Here is a 21,223-nt window from a genome sequence, read left to right on the forward strand (position 1 = left end):
TTCCCCAAACTGTTAGCCAAACACACTACTAGAATCAATTCTGTATCTACAAGCTTTACATTTTTAAACATTTCCAGCTCAAAACAATATTTTCATGTCTAAAAACTGCAATCATAAATAATAAAACTAATGACTGTAAGTAGAAGTATTGTTAACATTTTCTTGTTGACAGTGCTTATATTCTTGTTTTAACAAGACAAACATATTGACACAATTTGAACAAGAACAGCCTAGTTATTTTCAGCTGAAGACTTTATTTCACTTTTAGCGCCTGATATTCCAACCTTTTTTTTTTTTTTTTTTTTTTTTTTTTTTTAAGTAAAATGGTGCAGCACTGTTGGAGTATCTAGGCTATAATTTGGTAGATTTTGCCACCTTGACAATGGAAACAGGGTGTCCAATTATGGTTTTCTTGAGATTAGTATCATAACCCATTTGTCAAATTGCTAAGGAAGGGAGTGTCAACTTTGGAACATGACCTTAGACAACTTTGAAATTTCAACAAATTTTATGGTTTGTGTAAATTTCTTCAAAGATATTAGTTTAGACTATCCCAACAGAATTCAAATTTACATCTCCTCCAGTGAGTATGCGTTATGTAGAATAAATCTTAAAGGAAGCTTTAAAGGCAACAAAAGACATTCATCCCCAAACTGGTTGATATGGCTCATCAGAAATGTCTAAAGCTACACACAATCTATTCCCTTTGAAATAAATAATGTACTGACACTCTGACAATCTTGCACTAACCTAAAATGCATTTGACGCTTTAGTGTTGAGGATTTTCGGCATGATTTTCAGTACTGAGATTAGGCTTGTGCTGCTCCGATATATTTCTGGGTGTCAGGATTTTTTATACTGGAAAATGTGGTCCAGCACAAGAAGTTGTTGGAAAGCCAAAGACCAACAAATGAATATTGCAATAGAAAAACTAATATCAACATCAGCTCTTCTGATTTATTATTATTTATTTTTTTTAAATATACTTTCTTGTATTAAAATCTCTAAAAATCTAGAGGGTTTTTTTTTGTTTTTTTTTTTGCAATACAATCAGCTGTTACATATATTTGCTGTTGTAGACCCAAAGTGTAAATAACTATACAATTAATAATATCTGGTGTGTAATTCCCCATCCTTAATGCTGCATAGCGCAGGTAGACTATAACCTAACTTAACCCTAACCACCCAAAAAGCACCTCTCTTAAAAACATAGCATTTTTAACCAATCCAATGACAGCAGTCTGGATTTCATACAGTCTGAAACAAACAGTTCACTGTAGTACCTTTATGTAGTGAAAATGTGTTGTGCCAATATTGCTATGTAAAGCAACTGAAACCTTTTAAAACAAGATGCTTCTTCACTTCCTTTCAGGTTCTGGACTGAGGTAGAACCTGGTTGGAGCTGAACAAACGTTGACAATACTGCCTTACTGAGAGTATGTTACATTGTATGATGAGGTATTGAACAGATGTGTCACAGAGCTTTTGCACTGGTAGCTAAAACCAATCCTTGCGAGTTATTGGCCTACTTGATGCCAAATGTGCAAAAACATGGTCAGGTAAAAGCATGATATGACAAGCATCTTAACTGAGCTTTCACATTATTCATTATTGCAACATGCCTATATTACTCTATGCTTAAAAACATGGAAAGATATATATATATATATATATATATATATATATATATATATATATATATATATATATATATATATATATATATATATATATATATATAAACAAACAAACAAATAAAACAACAACAACAAAAAAAAAACCTCTTTAAATGCCTGAATTCTTGACATGTCCCACTCGGTCCTTCTCCTCCCTCACTACAATTCCCCTCACCTTTGAAAAACTTGCTTATTAAGAATGTGTTCTCTTCTTAAACCAGATCACAAAAAAAAAATAAATAAATAAAATTAAACAAAATGCACAAGTGGAAAATGTGCAAGGCAGGTTCAACATCCACTTCTCTACACATGGTCAACTTTTAAAGGCTGCACATCACAGAATGAAACCCAATACAATCTCAATTGCTTAATAATCACATCTGGACCCAGGGGGTTCTTCAGAACTACCCTTTACACTCTCCTCGCTCATATTTTTTGTAGACCCATCATCATTATAGGCATCACTGAAGACATTCTCTGAGACCTCCACAGGTGCCCCTCGCTGGCCATCTGCTGCTTCCCCTTGTGAGCCTGTGTGGTTATTCATCTCGATGCCGGAACCCATGTGCTTCTTACGCAAGTGCTGGTTGAGAGTGCCCTGAAAAGGGAAGCACTTGCCGCAAATCTGGCAGTGGAAGGGTTTATTGTCTGTGTGGCCACGGATGTGATACTCTAGTTGGTCTTTGCGCGTGTACTTCTTGCCACAGTACTTGCAGACGAATGGAGTAATGCCCATGTGCAAACGCATGTGGCGGTCCAGGCTGCCTTTCTGGTTAAAGGACTTGCCACAGTAGACACATACAAGGCGCTCGTTGAACGGATACCAATGTCCACGGAGACCTCTTTCCCTCACGTCATTCTCAAAAACAACTCCTGATGCTATTCCCTCTCCATCCTCTATGCCTGGCTTAAGCTGAGAAAGTACTGGGACTGGCATATTCCGCTTAGATCTGGTGCGGCCACCTCCAAGTCCGCTGAGAATCGACTGAGAGGGACTGGATTGACTGATTCCAACAAAGCAGGATGAAGGGAGTGCCGAATAGGTGTACTGAGCAGGGGGTGGCACTGGACCATAAGGTCCCACAGTCACGGCTAGGACTTGCTCACCATCCACCAATTCTGTGTGGTAGCTATCATCGCCCGCTGATGAGCTGTCTGAGTAGCTGGGCCGCTCTGTTTTTTCCAGCTTGATGTGAATGTCGGCAACTTGCCCATTCTTCTCAATCAAGTCCACTTGATCAGGCTCTGCTTCCATTGATGCCTCCTGCTCTGAAGCGCAATCGCTCCCTCGATCTGATTGCCCTTCCTCTGTTAAGTGCGCAAGCCCTTTTTCACCTCCACTTGTGTCCATTAGATGGCTTTTCCTAGGGTAATAGGGTGGGGAAATCTGGATAGGATTCAAAAAAATGCCCACCTCTTTTGCACCATTGTGTACAACTCTAGAATCAAGGTCTTCTTCAGCTTCTGCTCGGCCAGAAACCACTGGCAGAGTGATCTTTGAGTGGAGGCCCTCCAGGATCTGTGTACACTTGTCAATGACAGCCTGCATTTGCAGGAAGCTGGCGGCTGTGAGGAAGCTAACAACGTCACGCAGATGCAGCTCCATGTGTCCCGTGTAGCAAAAGGTTAATAGCTGCTCAAACACTGCGGGGTTCTTGATCACAGAGATGGAGAGTCCACTCATGGTGCCAAGAGACGAGTGGTCACGGAAGTATGGTGAACTGGCAGCCAGCACAGCTTTGTGTGCCTGGAATGGTCGGCCCTGGATGTGCACAATTATATCACAGAGCTTACCCTGGATCCGCAGCTCATTGAGCTGCTTAAGGACAGCGTTGCTGAACTCTGGCACATCAAACTCTATGAAGCCGCCGTCGTCCTCCATGACTCACTGATGTCCCACCTGCTTTGCAGAAAACCTACAAGGAGACAGAAAAATGTTTAATTACATTATTTAAAATAAATTTTAATTATACAACCAAATAGCAACACAAACTGGGAAATATGGCCGAACAATACAGACATTTAGAAATAAACGTTTATTTAGGGCAAAAAATACCCTATTTCTTGGTTTTAGGTATTAATATCATTAGTGAGATTTTAATCACCTAATCTGTCTAATACAAAACATCAAAAACATTTAAGGTGGTCAAAAGACAACTACAAAAGCTTCTTTTGTTGAGAAGGCTATTAACAGAGTAACAAATTACAAATTAACATTGAAGGGACTGCTTTATGAGGTCTCATGAGGTTGTTAGATACTAAGATATAGGACCTTTAAATAACACATTGCGGTTGCAACACAACAAATGAATGTGTGAAGTGTTATTCTGATTTAAGGGACACTGTCAAACCTTTTCAGAAAAAAAGTATTCATTTCTCAAAGTAAATCTTACTTGGTCAGCACATTTATTTCTTTTCATTTATTTCTTTTCTTTTTTTATTAATTCCAATTTGACACTTGGCATCTCCTACAAATCAACTCTTTAAGCAAGGCAATTTTGCAAAAAGATCTGGTACTTTGTAGAAAATTTTGTGCCAGAGAGAAAAGTATAACACATTTATTAAAAATGAAACGCTGTCTTAATGTCATAAGTGAATGTGTTTCACATTTAAAAGAAATCCATACCTCTGCACTGCATTTTACTATGCAGTTCTGTTTAAAATGGAAAAACACTAAACCCAGTACCCAGTAGAGACATACAGAAAACATTCTACACTGAAAAGTAAAACCTTCATTGCTCTTAGGTTGTATGATTTCTTCAGTGAAAAGCAGCAGGATATTAATGTTTAAGGATCAAATGCTGACTTGTCAGATGTGAATGTAATTCCTCTTTGCATTGCATTTCACTTTAAATCAATGTGATGCAGTCATGACACACTGAAGCACAATCACTGTCTAATCACAACACTAAGCCATACTCAGGGGAGTGACCATAATCGAAGAAGAGGAGTCGTCAGAAATGGCCATTTTCAATTAGGTGTTACTGTCCATAGGGAAGATTTAAGCAAGTCCTTTGTGGGCTTGTTGTTTCTTCATTTCTACTGCATTGACCATTTAGCCCTAATAAGCTTTTCAGAATTACTTATAAAACATAATGTTAATATGACTAAAGTGCAAATGTATATTCCACCACAGTGTATATGTGTGCAGCTGATCACATTGGGCAAGAAAACCCTTAAAGGAGGCGCTTGTCTCTGCCAAATGGTCCAATCATAATTACATTACATTATATCATAGAATCTTGCTTTTCATGACCTGAGAAATGTCTTTTGGCAAAGTCCAACTGAGCAGTCATACGCCTTTTACTGAGGCATGGCTTCCCTCTGGGCACTCTGCAGTAAAGGCCTGATTAGTGAAGTGCTACAGAGATGGTTGTACTTCTAGCAGATTCTCCCATCACATAGGATTTCTAGAGTTTCGTCACAGAGACCTTCAAGCTCTTTGGTCACCTCCCTAAGTAAAGTTTTTTGCCTTGTTTGTTCAGTTTGGCTGGGTGATTATCTCTAGCCTGTTTTTTTTGGGGATATTCAAAACTGAATAAACTTTCCCTTCCTGAATAAATTTTTGTCTAGGAGGTCTACAAACAATTCCTTTAACCTCATGGCTTATTTTTTGATGACATGCTCTATCAGATCTAAGGTTTTATGCAGACAGGTGTGCCTTAGCAGATGGTATTTTTCAGATTTTTCTGGGTTTTTTTGTGTTTGTTTTTAAAATAAATTTACAAAACTTTCTAAAAACTGTTTTTATTTATTCTAAAGCATTTTGCAGATTAATTTAACTCTTTTACTGTACAAAATGAGGAAAAATTTTCATACTGAATTTTGAAATCATTGCATGTAAACTAATTTACTAAAACTGTTGTCTTCTGTAAATCTCTGTCTGCTTTACTTTTTTGTCCCAGTGTGTGTTTCTACAATGGCACATCAGCAAAACACAAGAACTCTTCCCTTGGCATGTTGTATAGCTCCTTGAGCAAAGAGCTTATAGCACAGAGTATAGGCTTATTCCCAGGTTGCATTAAACAGAGAAACACAATAGTCACAGAAACATGTCAAGAGGAAACATAGACACTGGCCAAGCTAGCAAAGTGCACTGGCTAAACCACTATTCGTTAATATTCAATGAATAACTGTCAAAATATTAGGGATGAAGATTTCGACCAAAGTTACTATTCAACACGTGCATAAAAATACTAATAAAATAAAGAAATAAATAAAGTGCAGGGGTTGCACAACCATTTAACTTTTACTAGTTGACCAATTCAAAAATGTAGTCGACTAGCTGATCAGTTGTCTTTTTGATAATTAAACCAAAAACTTGGTTTAGGACATTATTACACAGGCTACAAATTACATTTTAAGCTTCAATGCGCTTGTGTATATGACCTGGTGGCAGACGTGGCTGAAACTGTTGACTCTGGAGCACATGCTACAGAGCCCATGTTACAGCTGTAGAACTGCAACAACTAATCGATAATAATCGATTATGAAAATCGCGCTCAACAAATCTCATTATCGATTAGTCGGTCTGTGTGTGGCACGGGGTACATTTATGTTACTTCTGTTCTGAAAACACGCATCAGTAAATACTAAAGTTGTGTCCCAAATGACGTTCTATACACTTACACTATGCACTCTACCGTCTAGTGTGTGGATTTTAGAAAGGTAATATCATCTCAAATAGAACACTAGTAGGTTTTTTTTACTAACCTGAAGAATAAGCCACTCCCTAGTCGATGGCGCATGACGTCATACACATGTAATGCGACGCCGCTAGTTTTAGCCTAATACCCAGAGTCACCGACAATGACTTTCTTCAGTTTAATGTTTATGTCAGCATTACCTTTTATTCCCAACATGACCCCAGTCACCATCAGATGGAGGTGAAATGGTCACACAACGATTAGTCCTCTAAGGCAGGGGATCATTTTATATTAAACACCGCAGAGATATCCAAAATGCTCCAATGTGTGCAAGGGGCTGGGGAAACTTGTGCAAATTGCTGAAAAGTTTTAGTTTAATTTACGTTTGTCATTATATGTTGTATTTGCGTGCTTGCAGTGTAACTTCTGTTGTTTATTATAACGGAAGTGATGTATTAGTAATGAGGCCGTGTTGCTCCTCAAGCGCGGTGATGCACAGTATAGCGCGAGTAAGATCTGTAATGTTTAATTAAAACATTATGATCAAAAGTAAACATAAGTAAAATAATATGTTTAAAGGCAGTGAGTAACAGAAACCACAAGGTGCAGCGAAAGGGAGTTTTTATTATTAATTTAGGACTGTAGATTAATACAGTGCTTTTTGTGCATCCATAAAAAATAAAGCATAAATACTAATATATATTTTTTTTTACTAATACTAATATTATATATGCATAAAAATGTATTTTATTTATTTAGTTTATATTATATGTAAGTACTTATGCATTATTTTTTATGGATGCACAAAAAGCACCTAATTAAACTACAGTCCTAAATTAATAATATATATTCTGGTGTGTGTGTGTGTATTGGGTTCTTTTCTGTTTTGGACAAACAATCGTGTAACGTTTTAGTATGAATTTATATTTGTAACACTCAGTTTGTGGATTTTATTTTAAATAAATAAAAAAAGGGGTATTGAAAGTCCCACCCCCTTGAAAAATAATCGGCCAACTAATCGACTATGAAAATAATTGCTAGTTACAGCCCTATATAGCTCAATGACTGGCCTTCCTTGAATGAAGGATGGAAAAAGACTCACCTAAATATCAAATAATTGAAGATATGGAACTTATCCCTGATAAATACAAAAGTGTAACTGTTATTGACTTGATGTGGTATAAGAGTAATAAACCACTTTGGGGATGTGCTGTTATAAGCAAATAATCAACTGGGTGATAACCAATGAGGTGATAACAGCAACTCTGTTTATTTTGGGCCACATCACACCATCCCACTGTTGATCTTTTTCCAATTACAGAACAGAAGGTGATGGATTTTAGGTCCATTTCTGTTAGGTCAGTTTTGAGATTTGTTTTTTGTCTCTGTAGAATGATGTACTCTGATTCAATCAAATTATGTTTGGTTTTTCTTAATATTAAGGCTTATTTGAACATGTTACTGGATTTTACATGTTACTGGATTTTTTTTAACATAACTTTTAACTTCTCTTCTTGGCCCCAAATGAACTGTAAGAAGATGTACTGCACTTGGCCAATTTCACCATGATTTGGAAAAGAATGTTGTTTTTTTTATACAGAAAAGAACTCTAAGTCTCTCCAAGTTCTACAAAGAATGTGTACTTTTTAGTCCAAGCCACCTTCAATATCATCTGTTTGTGATAGACATGAGGTCATGAGGATGTGCACCACAATGTAAGCCAAAACCTAATCAAACACATCCAGCGTTGAATGGCTGTGTTACTGTATGGACATTAGAATATGTAACTTACTAAAACCTGGGTCAAGCAGAACCATGTATTAACAAGTAGAACCATGTTTAGGATGTTTAAGTGCTCACTACTCTCTCCTCAGCCTGCTTTAAAGCTCCTTAGTTATCATCTGCACTAGAAGTCTCAACAATGTGAGAACCTGTCAGCTTGTAAAGACAGCTGTACCACTACCTATGTATTTACATCTTGGCATAGTCTAAAGCAGTGGTTCCCAAGGTTTTTTTAGTTTAAGGTCCCATTTGTGGATAGCAAGCACCACTGATTTATTTAAACTGAAAGAAATAACCAAGAAAGATACAATTTTATGTAAGGTGAATCTTACAGTGTGAGGCAAAATGGAGGCTGCCCACCTACGCCATGTGTACTTATTTGACAAGTTGCCAGAGAATGTACACAGAAGTGGTTTGGTGGACTCAAGGGGCAAATGTCCTTGGCTAAACTCCAGAAGGTTATGCTCACAGGTTTACAGCCCTGGATTTGGTCCTTTATCAATTGTTAAGCAAGACAAAACTACGCAAAATATATTAAAAATCTCTAGACTATGCGGAGTGAACACTTCAGTGTTCTAGCTTGAACATTTGCTTGAGTCTACATTAACCCAACATTAAGTGATAGTGTTTGAATTTCATCCCAATTTTCCTTTTCCTCTTGGCATTGAACAAGGATTAACCAGAAATACCCAGTACGAGCCCTTCTCAGGCTTAATTCCAGGCCTTGTGCTTACAGATCACAAGAAGTTACAACAGTTATATAATGATTATTTTGTTTATGATAACGACCCCAAACAAGACGACCACTGCCTTACTAAAGAAGCTCAGGGTGAAGGTGATGGACTGGCCAAGCATGTCTCCAGACCTAAACCCTAATGACCATCTGTGGGGCATCCTCAAACGAAAGGTGGAGGAGCACAAGGTCTCTAACATCCACCAGCCCCGTGATGTCATCATGGAGGAGTGGAAGAGGACTCCAGTGGCAACCTGTGAAGCTTTGGTGAACTCCATGCCCAAGAGGGTTAAGGCAGTGCTGGAAAATAATGGTGGCCACACAAAATATTGACACTTTGGGCCCAATTTGGACATTTTCACTTAGGGGTGTACTCACTTTTGTTGCCAGCAGTTTAGACATTAATGGCTGTGTTTTGAGTTATTTTGAGGGGACAGCAAATTTACACTGTTACACAAGCTGTACACTCACTACTTTACATTGTAGCAAAGTGTCATTTCTTCAGTGTTGTCACATTAAAAGATATAATCAAATATTTACAAAAATGTCAGGGGTGTACTCACTTTTGTGAGATACTGTATATACACTGTGTGTGTATATATATATAATATATATAAATAATATATATATATATATATATATATATATATATAAATCATGCAAGACAAATATTATATGACACTTTTTTTTCATTCATGGATGGACACACACACACACACACACTGCCCTCCACTAATAATAGCAAAGAAGGCTGTGAAAAATTATCTTTATTGTTTAACCTCTTGTGAATTTTTTTAACAAAAGATCAAATTTAAAAAAAAAAAGATCTCATGAATATCAAACAATCCAAAAAATATATCTTTGTTAAAGTGCACCTATTAAGCTTTTTCAGATATTACCTTCCATGTAGTGTTACAGAGCTGTTTGTGAACGTAAAAAGTCTGCAAAGTTTAAAAAAAACAAAGTGCAGGACAAATGGAGTTATTGACTCCCAAAATTAAACGCCGATTCTGAAAAACAGCTGAAACGAGTCATCAGTAATTCCAGACTTACCTCCTGTACAAAAAACGGTTTGTAACAAAAAACTCTGACTCTGCTGTTCAATGGTTACTTGCGAACATGGACTTTGACCCACCCACAAACACTACAGTAGTAGTTGCCCTGAAAGAGTTAAGGTACGTTCACCCATACAGCGATTTTATCGCTGCAAGTTGCCGATCGCCATACTATGAAGTTGCCAGTAGGCATTCCTACTACTGGTTGCTATAGCAACATGGGCATTCCACTTTTGATAACAAGTCAGTTTTCTTGCCACTTAAATGAAACATTTTGAAGGGAGAGGATCTTATATAAAATTCACCAGTGTATATATGCATCATGTCCTACAAGATGAAGGAGAAGCAGTGTGCGCTGTTTGCCAATGCCGCCATCTATCTGCAGCAAAAGTGCAAGCGCCAATTAGCTTAGCTTATGGCCTTAGCACGATTAAAGCAAAATAATAATAATGAAAACACACTCAGTTATTGTTGCAATTGAGCAAAATCCCAGTGTAGCTCCTATCTCCTAAGTGTCACCATCAGGGTGTCATTCACTATATGTTCGATGGTGACCGGGACCGCAGCTCTTCAGCTGTTGCATCTGTGTTTGGTGTTGTCGTAACTTCTGCTGTAATCATGAAGACCCTGATGCTCGTACTGAACAGGTTTTCAGCACCCAAACAAAATGTACAGATTTTGGGATGTAGTTATTCTAGTTTTAACGAGCCTCTCAGCTGAACATGGCCAGAGTACGTATGCTTCATGATATGGCGACACTGTTAGAAAGCTAGTCAGAGATTAATATTCACCTCTGGATTAGGCATGTTTTTACATATGGGGGGGTCATTGACCTACTGTATGCCTGCTCATTAACTTACTTTCCCCACTGGCTAAAATACCTGAACATGGGTCAAGAATTGCCTTCTTCCATTAAATGCCACTTGACATATGCTATGACTACCTCCTGGGCAACAGTTAGGGTGTTTTCACACTTGGTCCAAATACCTGAGTTTGCACTCAGTACCGAGTCTGGGCTCCTCTGGGGGCATGGCACAAAATTATTAGTGGTGCTTGAAAAGCACTACTATTGTTCTTCAGCATACTTATTATTATAACGATTATTCTTCTTCTTCCACTTTTTTTTCGGCACGTAACTAGTCCCGCACCGTTTGTCGGAGATCGATAGGTGAGGTGTCAAATCGATTGGCTTATTGAGGAGATGTGTGTTATGACTTTTATAAGCGATCGGAATGGCGGTATTCCTGGTACAGAAGCACAAAGTCGGAAAATTTCCCATAGACTTGCATTGAGTTTCGAAAGTATTGGCCCTCTAAAGAGAAAGCTCTAAAAGTTTTGCCTCTGTACACATTCGGCTCTAAAATGTATTGGCACCCGATCTGTTCGGCTCTCAAAAATATTGGCACCCCGCACAGCCAGCTCTCAAAAGTACTGGCGCCCTTGACAGTCGGCTCCAAAAAGTATTGGTGCACTACACGGCCAGCTCTAACACTGCTGGCGCCCTATCTGTCCGGCTCTCAAAGGTATTGGCGCCCTACGCCAGCGGCTCTCGAAAGTATTGGCGCCCATTCAGAATTTTGCCACGGCAAGCACCACTCACATTTTCTTCAGGAAATGTACCGGTCTAGTTATTTTTATTATTAATAATATATTACAAATTAAACAAACTAAATTATACTTAGTGCAGCACTGTAGTAGTAAAACTAGAACACTCAAAATGAGCAATATAATCACAATTCCACTTTGAAGTGGTGTAAATGCTTAACTTTAACAATCACAGTAACAACAAATAAAGCTCCAGTAGTGCAGTGTCTGAAAAGTAGAGTTGAGAGAGTAGAGCATACTGTGGCTCCAAAAGCTGGTGAAAACCTGAAATTCTTTATCACAGCGATGAGTTGGTCATCCAAAGTGATTAATTCAATTACCCCCTCTGTAATCTTTTTGGCCTTGTCCTTGTCAAGAGGAAAGGAGGATTTCTCTGTCCTTTTACAAGTATCCTCAAGTGTGTGTTGCTTTAGTGCAGCCTTTGCCTGAGTTACCCGAGTGAACTTGTTGTATTCTGTTGAGTGTTTAGTTGCCTTATGAAATTGATAGTGTTGAACTCAACTCTGTTGCTACAGCCTCATGAAATGCTCGCATTGCAGACATTACAAGTGGCTGTTGGACTGCTTTCGTTTTCCAATTTAAAATATTTCCACACAGCAGACATTTTAGGCGCGTAGTCCTGCCAAAAATTGTGCTCTCAGTGACAGCTGACGTACAACAAGGGACTGGGATTGATGCTCAATAAAGCTGATACCGATCAGTTTGAAAAATGCCTTAATCAGCCCCAACAGCGATCTAATCGGTACGTTGCTAAAATTTATTTTGCCTTTCTGGTCGATCATAATTGAACAAATCTGGGCTTTAAATACAGGTAAACCAGAAAAGCGCTCATCCTATCATCCAGAAAGTGGGAGTTCAAATCCCGATAATGAATCTCACAGCCATCCGTGTATGGGAGCCAAGGGAACAAAACTGCCCCTGCTTTCTGGGTGGGAGGGACGACATACTCTCTCTCCCTTGTAAAATGTTGGCATCTGTAAGCACATATATGCGAAAGAGGGACGATAGTACGTTGCTTCGAGTGTGTTACCCTGCCCTGTAACGCAACATGTGCAGCAGCTGGCTGGCCTCCCGTGTCTCAGAGGAAGTATGTGTCAGCCTACACCCACCACATTTGGTAGCTGTCAGATGATAGAGGAGAGCTGGCTGGTGGTCAAATTGGGGGGAAAAAATGGGGGAAAAAATGGGGGAAAAAAAAAGATCTGCTTAATGTTAGTAATGCTGCATTGTGGTTAATGACCTGTTATTTAATTAAGCCTATGTTATTTAATAAAAGCTCTGTGTTAGTGCTAGTCGATTTAAATGCTGTAAATAGATAAGATATATTATTTAAATAAATATTTTTAGTATTTAATATATCAGGATAAAACAAAATAATAGATAAATTAACGAATTAATAACATAATTGATAGTTAGTCCTAATTTAAATGGCAGTCATGAAAATGGCTTTAGCTCCTGTCTTGGCAGTAAAATGCTGCTACTACCAACGCCTTGGGAACAGTGGTTTCATACCAGCATCATACTCGAGGTTGGCACTTGTTCCAGAACCAGTACAGGCACCTTATTAGTGAGGCTAACAATGTCAACAGACACAGACATGATGCCTTCACTTAGGGCTGGGCGATATGACAAAAATATCATATCATGATACTTGAGGGCATTTCTAATAGAGCTGCAACAACTAATCGATAAAATCGATAATAATCCATTATGAAAATTGCGGCACGGGGGAGATTTACTCATTACGTTACTTCTGTTTTGAAAACGCTTTGGAGAGTAAATACTAAAGTTGTGTCCCAAATGAAGTACTATACACTTACACTATGTATTATGTACTCTACCGTCCAGTGTGTGGATTTTAGAAAGGTAATATCATCTTAAATATCACTAGCGGTTTTTTTTTTTTACTAACCGGAAGTATAAGCCGCTTCCTAGTCGACGACGCATGACGTCATACGCACGCTAGCATTAGCAGATACCCGGAATCACCGACAATGACTTTCTTCAGTTTACTGTTTATGTCAACGTTACCTTTTATCCCCAACATAACCTCAGTCACCATCAGACGGAGGCAAAATCGTCAAGTGACTGAGGAAGAAAGTCCTCTAAGGCAGGGGGGCATTTTATATTAAACACCACGGAGATCAAACAGTGATGCACGAGCACAAAGTTATGTTTATATCCAAAATGCTCCACTGTGTGCAAGGGGCAGGGAAAACTGGTTCAAGTTGCTTAAAATGTTGAGGTTAATTTAAGTTTAGTGTCATTATATGTTGTATTTGCACGCTTGCAGTGTAAATTCTCTCGTTTATTATAACGGAAGTGATCTGTAAGTAACGAGGCCACATTGCTGATCACGCGCGGTGTAGACGCGCTGATACACAGTGGGAGTGCAAGTAAGATCTGTAATGTCAAATTAAATGACTATGATCAAAAGTCAACACAAGTAAAATAATATGTCTAAAGGGAGTGAGTAACAAACCACAAGGTGCAGTGAAAGGGAGTTTTTATTATTAATTTAGGACTGTAGTTTAATTCGGTGCTTTTTGTGCATCCATAAAAAATAATGCAGAAATACTATAAAGTAAATAATTTTTATATACATATATATATATATATATATATATACACACCCATACATTATATATATATATATATATATATATATATATATATATATATATATATATATATATATATATATACACACACACACACACACACACATATGATGAATTATCCGTTTAGTCGAAGCTGATACTTTATTGATCATCATTCTCCACGCGTTCCTATCTTGGGCCGCTTATGTATGTATATATGTATAAGTTTATATATATATATATATATATATATATATATATATATATATATATATATATATATGTGTGTGTATCTATCTATCTATCTATCTATCTATAAAATTTATTTTATTCATGTATTTTAGTTTATATTGTATACAAGTATTTATGCATTATTTTTTATGGGTGCACAAAAAGCACGGAATAAAACTAGAGTCCTAAATTAATAATATATATTCTGGTGTGTGTGTGTATGTATTGGGTTCTTTTCTGTTTTGGACAAACAGTTGTGTAAAGTTTTAGTCTAAAGTTTATATTTGTAACACTCTGTGGATTTTATTTTAAATAAACAAAAACAATGGTACTGAAAGTTTGCCCCACCCCATCCGATTAATCGGAAATAAATGAATAAATAATTGGCCAACTAATCGATTATGAAAATACTCGTTAGTTGCAGCCCTGATTTCTACGATACACGATGTGCATCATGATATATAATGTAGCTAACAAACTAACTGCAAAGCACATTCTTTAATGCCTACAAAAACAAAAGAAGATTAAGTTTAAAAAAAAAAAAGTTAAATCAATTACACCCATTCATTGGAGTTTCTTGTAACACTTATCCTAAACAGGGTCACAGGGAGCCTGAAACCTATCCCAGGGGCATGAGGCGAGGGACACCCTGAACAGAGTGCCAATCCATCGCAGGGCACATTCACACATAAACACATACTATGGACAATATTTGAAATGCCAAATCAGCCTATAACACACGAGTTTGGACTGGGGGAGGAAACCAGAATATCCCCCAAAGCACGGGGAGAACATGCAAGCTCTGCGCCCACAGGGCGGAAGCAGGAATTGAACCACCAACCCTGGCGATGTGAGGCAAACGCACTAACCACTAAGTCACCGTGCCCCCCGGCATTCATTTAGTACCATTTAATGTGTAATTATTAAAAATAAAATAAATAATAATAATATATAAATATATCACCATGCCAACGATATCTCAAAAGTTTATCGCGTAATCCATCCATATATTTTCTATACCGCTTATCCTTCAGGGTCGCAGGGAATCTGGAGCCTATCCCAGGGAGCATCAGGCACAAGAAGGCAGGGTGCCAAAACATCACAGGGCACACTCACATATACATTCACGCACCCATTCATATACTACAGACACTTTGGACATGCCAATCAGCCTACCATGCATGTCTTTGGACTTGGGGAGGAAACTGGAGTACCCGGAGGAAATCCCTGCAGCACGGGGAGAACATGCAAACTCCGCACACACAGGGCAGCGGCGAGAATCGAACTCCCAACACTGGAGGTGTGACATGCGTCCTTATTGCGTAATCATTTATCACAATATTATATCTATATATTTTCCCAGCCCTACCTTCACTTACAAAATCCCCCAGGACAGGACAGACTTCCAGCAAAAGAAAAGTATTGTATTTCCGATTACTGCTGATATCACCAAGTTGAGGCTCACTGTTACAAATCAGCAGATAGCAAGACAAGCAAGTCAAAGAACCAAAAACATCTTTTATGGCTTGTAAAGAGAAACTCAGCCATAAAACCTCTAACATAAAAAAGTTTACCAGATGCAAAGCAATAAGGCCTACTCAGGCACATGGCTTAATTGGCTTGGCTCCATCTGTTGTAACAAGCCCTGCAGGGAAACGCTTATATGCTGGGTACAATGCCATAATGCTCCTACCTATAGAATATATACGGAAAGTATAGCACTCTGGGGGACAAACCAAAAAAGGTGAGGCTACAACTTCAGCTAAATGGGGGAAAAAACATTTTAGCAAGTTGCATTAATTCGCATCTATACTGCAACGTTCTTCTTTCCAACTATATAACCTAACTATTGATACACATGTAATCTACCTTGCCTTTTATAAATTGTACAAAACAACTTGTTAAGGACAGTCAACCTGTGTGAACTTTGAGAGAATTCACGTGCACTGCATGACCTGATATTGCCCAATACCAACTCTGTTCTTTGCCCAGTGCTTTCTGTTGGTACACAACAGCAAACACACTTCAGTTTCTATCCAGTAAGTCTGTTGTTTCCCAATCTTGGTCCTGGAGTATCTCCGAATGCTAGATATTAATATGTTCATGGTTGCCAACAAATCTAATTAAATGGGTGTCTTACAGCCACATACAGACATGTGTGTGAAATATGCAGAACCAGAACTGACAAACATTAATCCAAATCATCCTGGTGCATACTAATGAGTCACAGAAGTTAACTTGGCTTAAGGTTTGAATAATATGTAAAGTGATCATCCAGTTAATGTAAAATAAAGTACTACATAAAGTAGATGGCCAAAACTAACCTAAAGACCACTGAAATTTGAAAAGATTCAAAACAAAAATGCAAGCCAACGAGAACTGAATCAGAAATGAGGAAGTTGTTTAGAACTTGCTGTGAAGAAGCTTTTTTTTTTTTTTTTTTAATTACTCACAAGGACATGCTGGTATAAGTTGTTTAGTTTGTAGTTAGTTAGCAACCTTCAACCGGTTTACAGCCTCAAACTAGCTAATAATATTCTTTTCACTACACAGCTGTCATGTACGTAGTAACTAACAAAGTGATCTCCAAGTTTTTAGCTAGGTAGATAGCAGGATATTACTTGGCCACTCCTGAGCCATGCTGCAAAGCACCGGACAACCAAACTGTTAACTAAACTGAGCTCCTTCTTGTTTTTCCTAACTACACACTGCAACAACTTGTGCAGAATGATCTAACAGAAAGGAAAAACTCACCAAGCCAACATTTTTTTCAAGCAAACATCTTACGTCAAGTTGACTAGCAAAGTTAGCTAGCTAGTTAGACATATATGTTTTTTGTTTGTTTGTTTGTTTGTTTTGGGGTTTTTTTTGGAGTGTGTCAACTTTGACAGCCTGTATTAGGGTGTCATTATTCGCCAAAGCAGCTAGTTATTCGGTCAGTTATTCGGTCAGTTATTCAGTGCTATTCGCTAGCTTTCAAACAGCAAACATTTCATGGAAATACTTCCAGCACAGCTAGTTCGAGCGTTAGCTACATAGCTATGGAATGCTAGCACAAAAGATAGATCGCCACATAACCATTTGCAATTAAACGAAGACTAAATCAGTCGCACAAACAAGGAATTATTCTGATTAAAATACATCCGGGAAAACATAATGTGCTCATTACCGTTCCGGCTTTAAATGCTGTCCATTCCTCCGGAGCGACTCGCTTTAGCTCCAGTCTAACAACCTCCTCCTCCTCCTCCTCCTCCACCACCACCACCACCACCACCACCTCTTCCTCCTCCTCCTCCTCCTACACCAGCTGCTGCTGCTGTTGTCACTACCCAATCTCTGTCTCCGGCCCAACTGGCAATGCGCATGCTCAAAACATTCGCGCATGCTCAAAACATTCACGCATGCGCACTAGAAATGATTCCTTTCAGTTACACTGCAGTCCAGAGCACCAGTAGGCGTGGCTAGTAGGCGGAAACACGGTCAATGATTGGCCAATGCAAAATGTCACAAGCAGTATTTATTGGTTGAAGCAAAAAATGATTGACAGATTCCCCACCCATTTTCCCGTCTGCCTGTTAGCCTCCGAGCTGCAGCATTTCCCCAATTTCGTTACATCTATTATGTACTACACTGGGGTTTATTTGTAAATAGTCGTTCATTCAGTATGCATGCTACTTATCTCTGGAGTAGCGAGCTCTTGGTTTGCATTTTTTCCTCCCAGCTGACCGAAAGTGATGTGTTGCTCACTGTGTCGCGGATCAACGCTCTCCAGTAATCAAATTGTAGATGATCAAACAGATTCTGCTATGTAGCTTACTTATTCTTTTATTATATAAAGGTCAGTAAGTTAGTTGGCTAATATTTGAGAAAGCTTACACCTAAGCTGTAGTAGCCTTTTGTAGGTTATATAACCCTAGTTTATTTCAACTGGAGAGAAAATATGATTAGCAATATACAACTCATCAATAAATGATAAGTTCCTTTTCAGTGGACATTGCTAGGTTAATACATTATAAACTGATGAGTTTATATTAAAGTGCACGCTTAATTTATTGATTCTTTATGTACTTACAATTATTAGTATGTGTAATTGTGATCTCTAATTTATATAATCGTTATATACGTAATTAATACATAAAAGGGATCATTAGCTGCACTCTCTTTTGTAATCCAGAGATGGCGCTCTTCTCCTTTTGGTTGACTTCTTATTGGGTTTTTTTATTTGCTTGTTTTTTTTTTTTATCTATCAATTTCAGTATATATTTTTTTTTATCTATCAATCACAGTATAATATATATATACTTGTATATTCACACACTACTTTATTCTATTCTGTTCTATTCTATTCTGTTCTATTCAACAGTCCACAGTACAGAAATGTCACTCAAATCACACTGTTGCAAAGAGACTGTAATTGAACTAAACTAACAAACATGTCACTGTAAGGAGACCTTATATCAGTACAATAACATGTTATATCAACAGTAAAATAAACCATTATGTAACATGCAATGCTACCTGATCCAGACACATGTAATCCATGCAAATCCGAATTCAACATTAACAATTCACCATCTTATTCTAATGTGAAGGACTCAGATAACAGATCCGTAATAAAAAAAAAAAAAATTACAAAAGAGTTTGAAAATAAGTGCACGTTAGGCTAATATTACCATCAAATCTTGCAAATTATTCATCAGTGGAAATAGGCAGCATTTCAAAAGAAATATGTAGAAAATTATTATTGTGCAACACAAAGACCACATGCCAAAAGAACTTACATTAGTAAAAAAGGAGTGTCAGAGTGGGTGTGAGCATGGGCGTGACACATGACACGAGTGACCAATTGTCATGGCAACATCAGGTCACGTAAAAACTTATAGACACGTACACATACAGAAATTAAAGATAGATAAATTGACCTTGGCCAGTGAAAAAGTGTGGGATTTATTAAAAGTTTATTAAAAATTTACGTTTTATTAAAAGTGCGGGAGACACATCCCCTGTGGATTCTACGCCCCTACAGTGCCCAGTAACTCCTGCTGATATAAAGTCTCAACACCAATTTTATTGCTGGACAAAATTGGTAAGAAACAAGACCGGGACATTCTTTTTTCTTCTTCTTCATATGGCCAAATTCATTACATGATTATTATTATATAAGGTCAGTATAGCTATGAGTATCTTTAGACACATATATTAAGCTGTGGTCTGAAACATAATTTTTTTAAAAAGCTATTCTAATACTTATAATTCTAATCTAATGAATGTACTAATAAAACAAAATACAAATTAATATGGCCATACGTGGGCCACTGGTTTCATGAAAGTTATTATAGGATATAGGGGTAAATACTTCATACTAGTTTGGAATATTTTTTTTTAACTACAACATCATGCATAATGTCTGTTACAGAGATGATGAAAGGATTATTCAAATCAGTCACTCATTTTGATATGCAGTCAGAAGGAACAGTGTTTCAGTGACAATTTCTTGATGTAGCTAAAAATAAAAAAGTAAAAATGATCTGTTTTAACTGTTGTAAACCTCTTTTGGAATGCATAGCATTTTTTAAAGATGCTGCAGATTAGATAATGCATAATATACATATACAATATTTTGAATATAATACTGATTTTAATAAAGTGTTTTAATAAATTAAATAAATTTCAAATATTTATTTATTTGTTTCTTTAATTAATCAATTAATTTGGTTTATTTTTAAATAATAAATCTAATAACTTTTTTCTACCACACTGGAAAACAAAAATATGATATAGTCACAATTTTCATTATGGCCACAGTTTTATGGCACATAAAGCAGTAGAGGGCATTGTAAACTCAGTTATTCCTATAAGCCAGCAGGTCTGCTCTGAATTCTAGAATAATTGTGTGGTGTTGTTGTTGTAGTTGTTGTTGATGTAGTTGTTGTTTTTATCACAATTGTGTGAAATACTAATGACTGACTTGCTTTTCTGACAGTAGGGTCTTTATCATAACTCAGGGGCTTATAAGTCCCTTCAGCAAAATTGATTATAATTTCTGAAAAGTTTAAACCTTAAGCTTTAAAATGTCTTTTATAAATTATTACGTATTTCCTATAATAAAGTACAGTTTTTGTAGAGTTATAAACTGAAATATATAAATGCTACAATTAATTCTAATTTTATACATATTATACTGTATATTATTCATTCACCCATCCATTTTCTGTACCGTACAGGGTTGCGGGCTGGAGCCTATCCTGGGGACTTGGGAGACAAGGCGGGGAACACCCTGGATGGGTTACCCATCACAAGGCACAGTCACATACACACTCACACAACCATTCACACACTATGGACAATTTAAGCCAATCAGCCTACAACGCACGGACTGGGAGAGGAAACCGGAGTACCCGGAGGTAACCCCGAAGCTCGGGGAGAACATGCAAACACACACAGGGCAGAGGCAGGTGTGAGGCAAACCTACTAACCACTAATCCACCATGCTCCCCATAAATATTATATATTATATAACTTTAAATATTATAATATGGCAATCAGGCACTTTCTCTAGATCCAAGGATGTGCATGCAAAATGTGCATTCATTTGCTGTCAAGTCTGTTATTTTGTTAAAATAATTAAAATAATTTATTGTTTCCTAAATTCCTATGATTTTGAGGATGTAACATGGAGAGTGCAGAGATGTAGAGACATAAGTTGTAGGTAACTGAGTTAATGTATGCAGTAACAGACACTTTACAGTACTGTATTATACTGTGTTATAGAGATTATAAAAATTAGAAAAGGAATTTCAAACTTTTAAGATGTGAGAAAATGTATATAAAATTTGTTCAAACCCTAATCAGAAAGAGATAAAATGGTAAAAGCCAAAATAGTACAGTATGTTGC

The 21,223-nt window shown here is 37.4% G+C and overlaps 1 protein-coding gene across 1 annotated transcript; it reads right to left on the minus strand.

Moving 5' to 3' along the window:
* Window positions 1-1,740: 1,740 nt before the first annotated feature.
* zbtb34 (zinc finger and BTB domain containing 34) lies at window positions 1,741-17,576 on the minus strand. Its single transcript, XM_053624775.1, has 2 exons — window positions 17,498-17,576; window positions 1,741-3,592 (listed from the first exon to the last, which is right to left on the minus strand). The coding sequence occupies exon 2, from the start codon at window positions 3,556-3,558 to the stop codon at window positions 2,044-2,046; it is 1,515 nt and encodes a 504-aa protein (XP_053480750.1). The 5' UTR covers window positions 3,559-3,592; window positions 17,498-17,576; the 3' UTR covers window positions 1,741-2,043.
* Window positions 17,577-21,223: the final 3,647 nt, after the last annotated feature.

Source organism: Ictalurus furcatus, chromosome 5 (genome assembly GCF_023375685.1).
Source record: "Ictalurus furcatus strain D&B chromosome 5, Billie_1.0, whole genome shotgun sequence".
Classification (NCBI taxonomy): domain Eukaryota; kingdom Metazoa; phylum Chordata; class Actinopteri; order Siluriformes; family Ictaluridae; genus Ictalurus; species Ictalurus furcatus.

Bases quoted from the DNA above. Each gene is read 5' to 3' on its own strand.
- zbtb34 (XM_053624775.1), bottom strand. From the start codon at position 3,558: ATGGAGGACGACGGCGGCTTCATAGAGTTTGATGTGCCAGAGTTCAGC.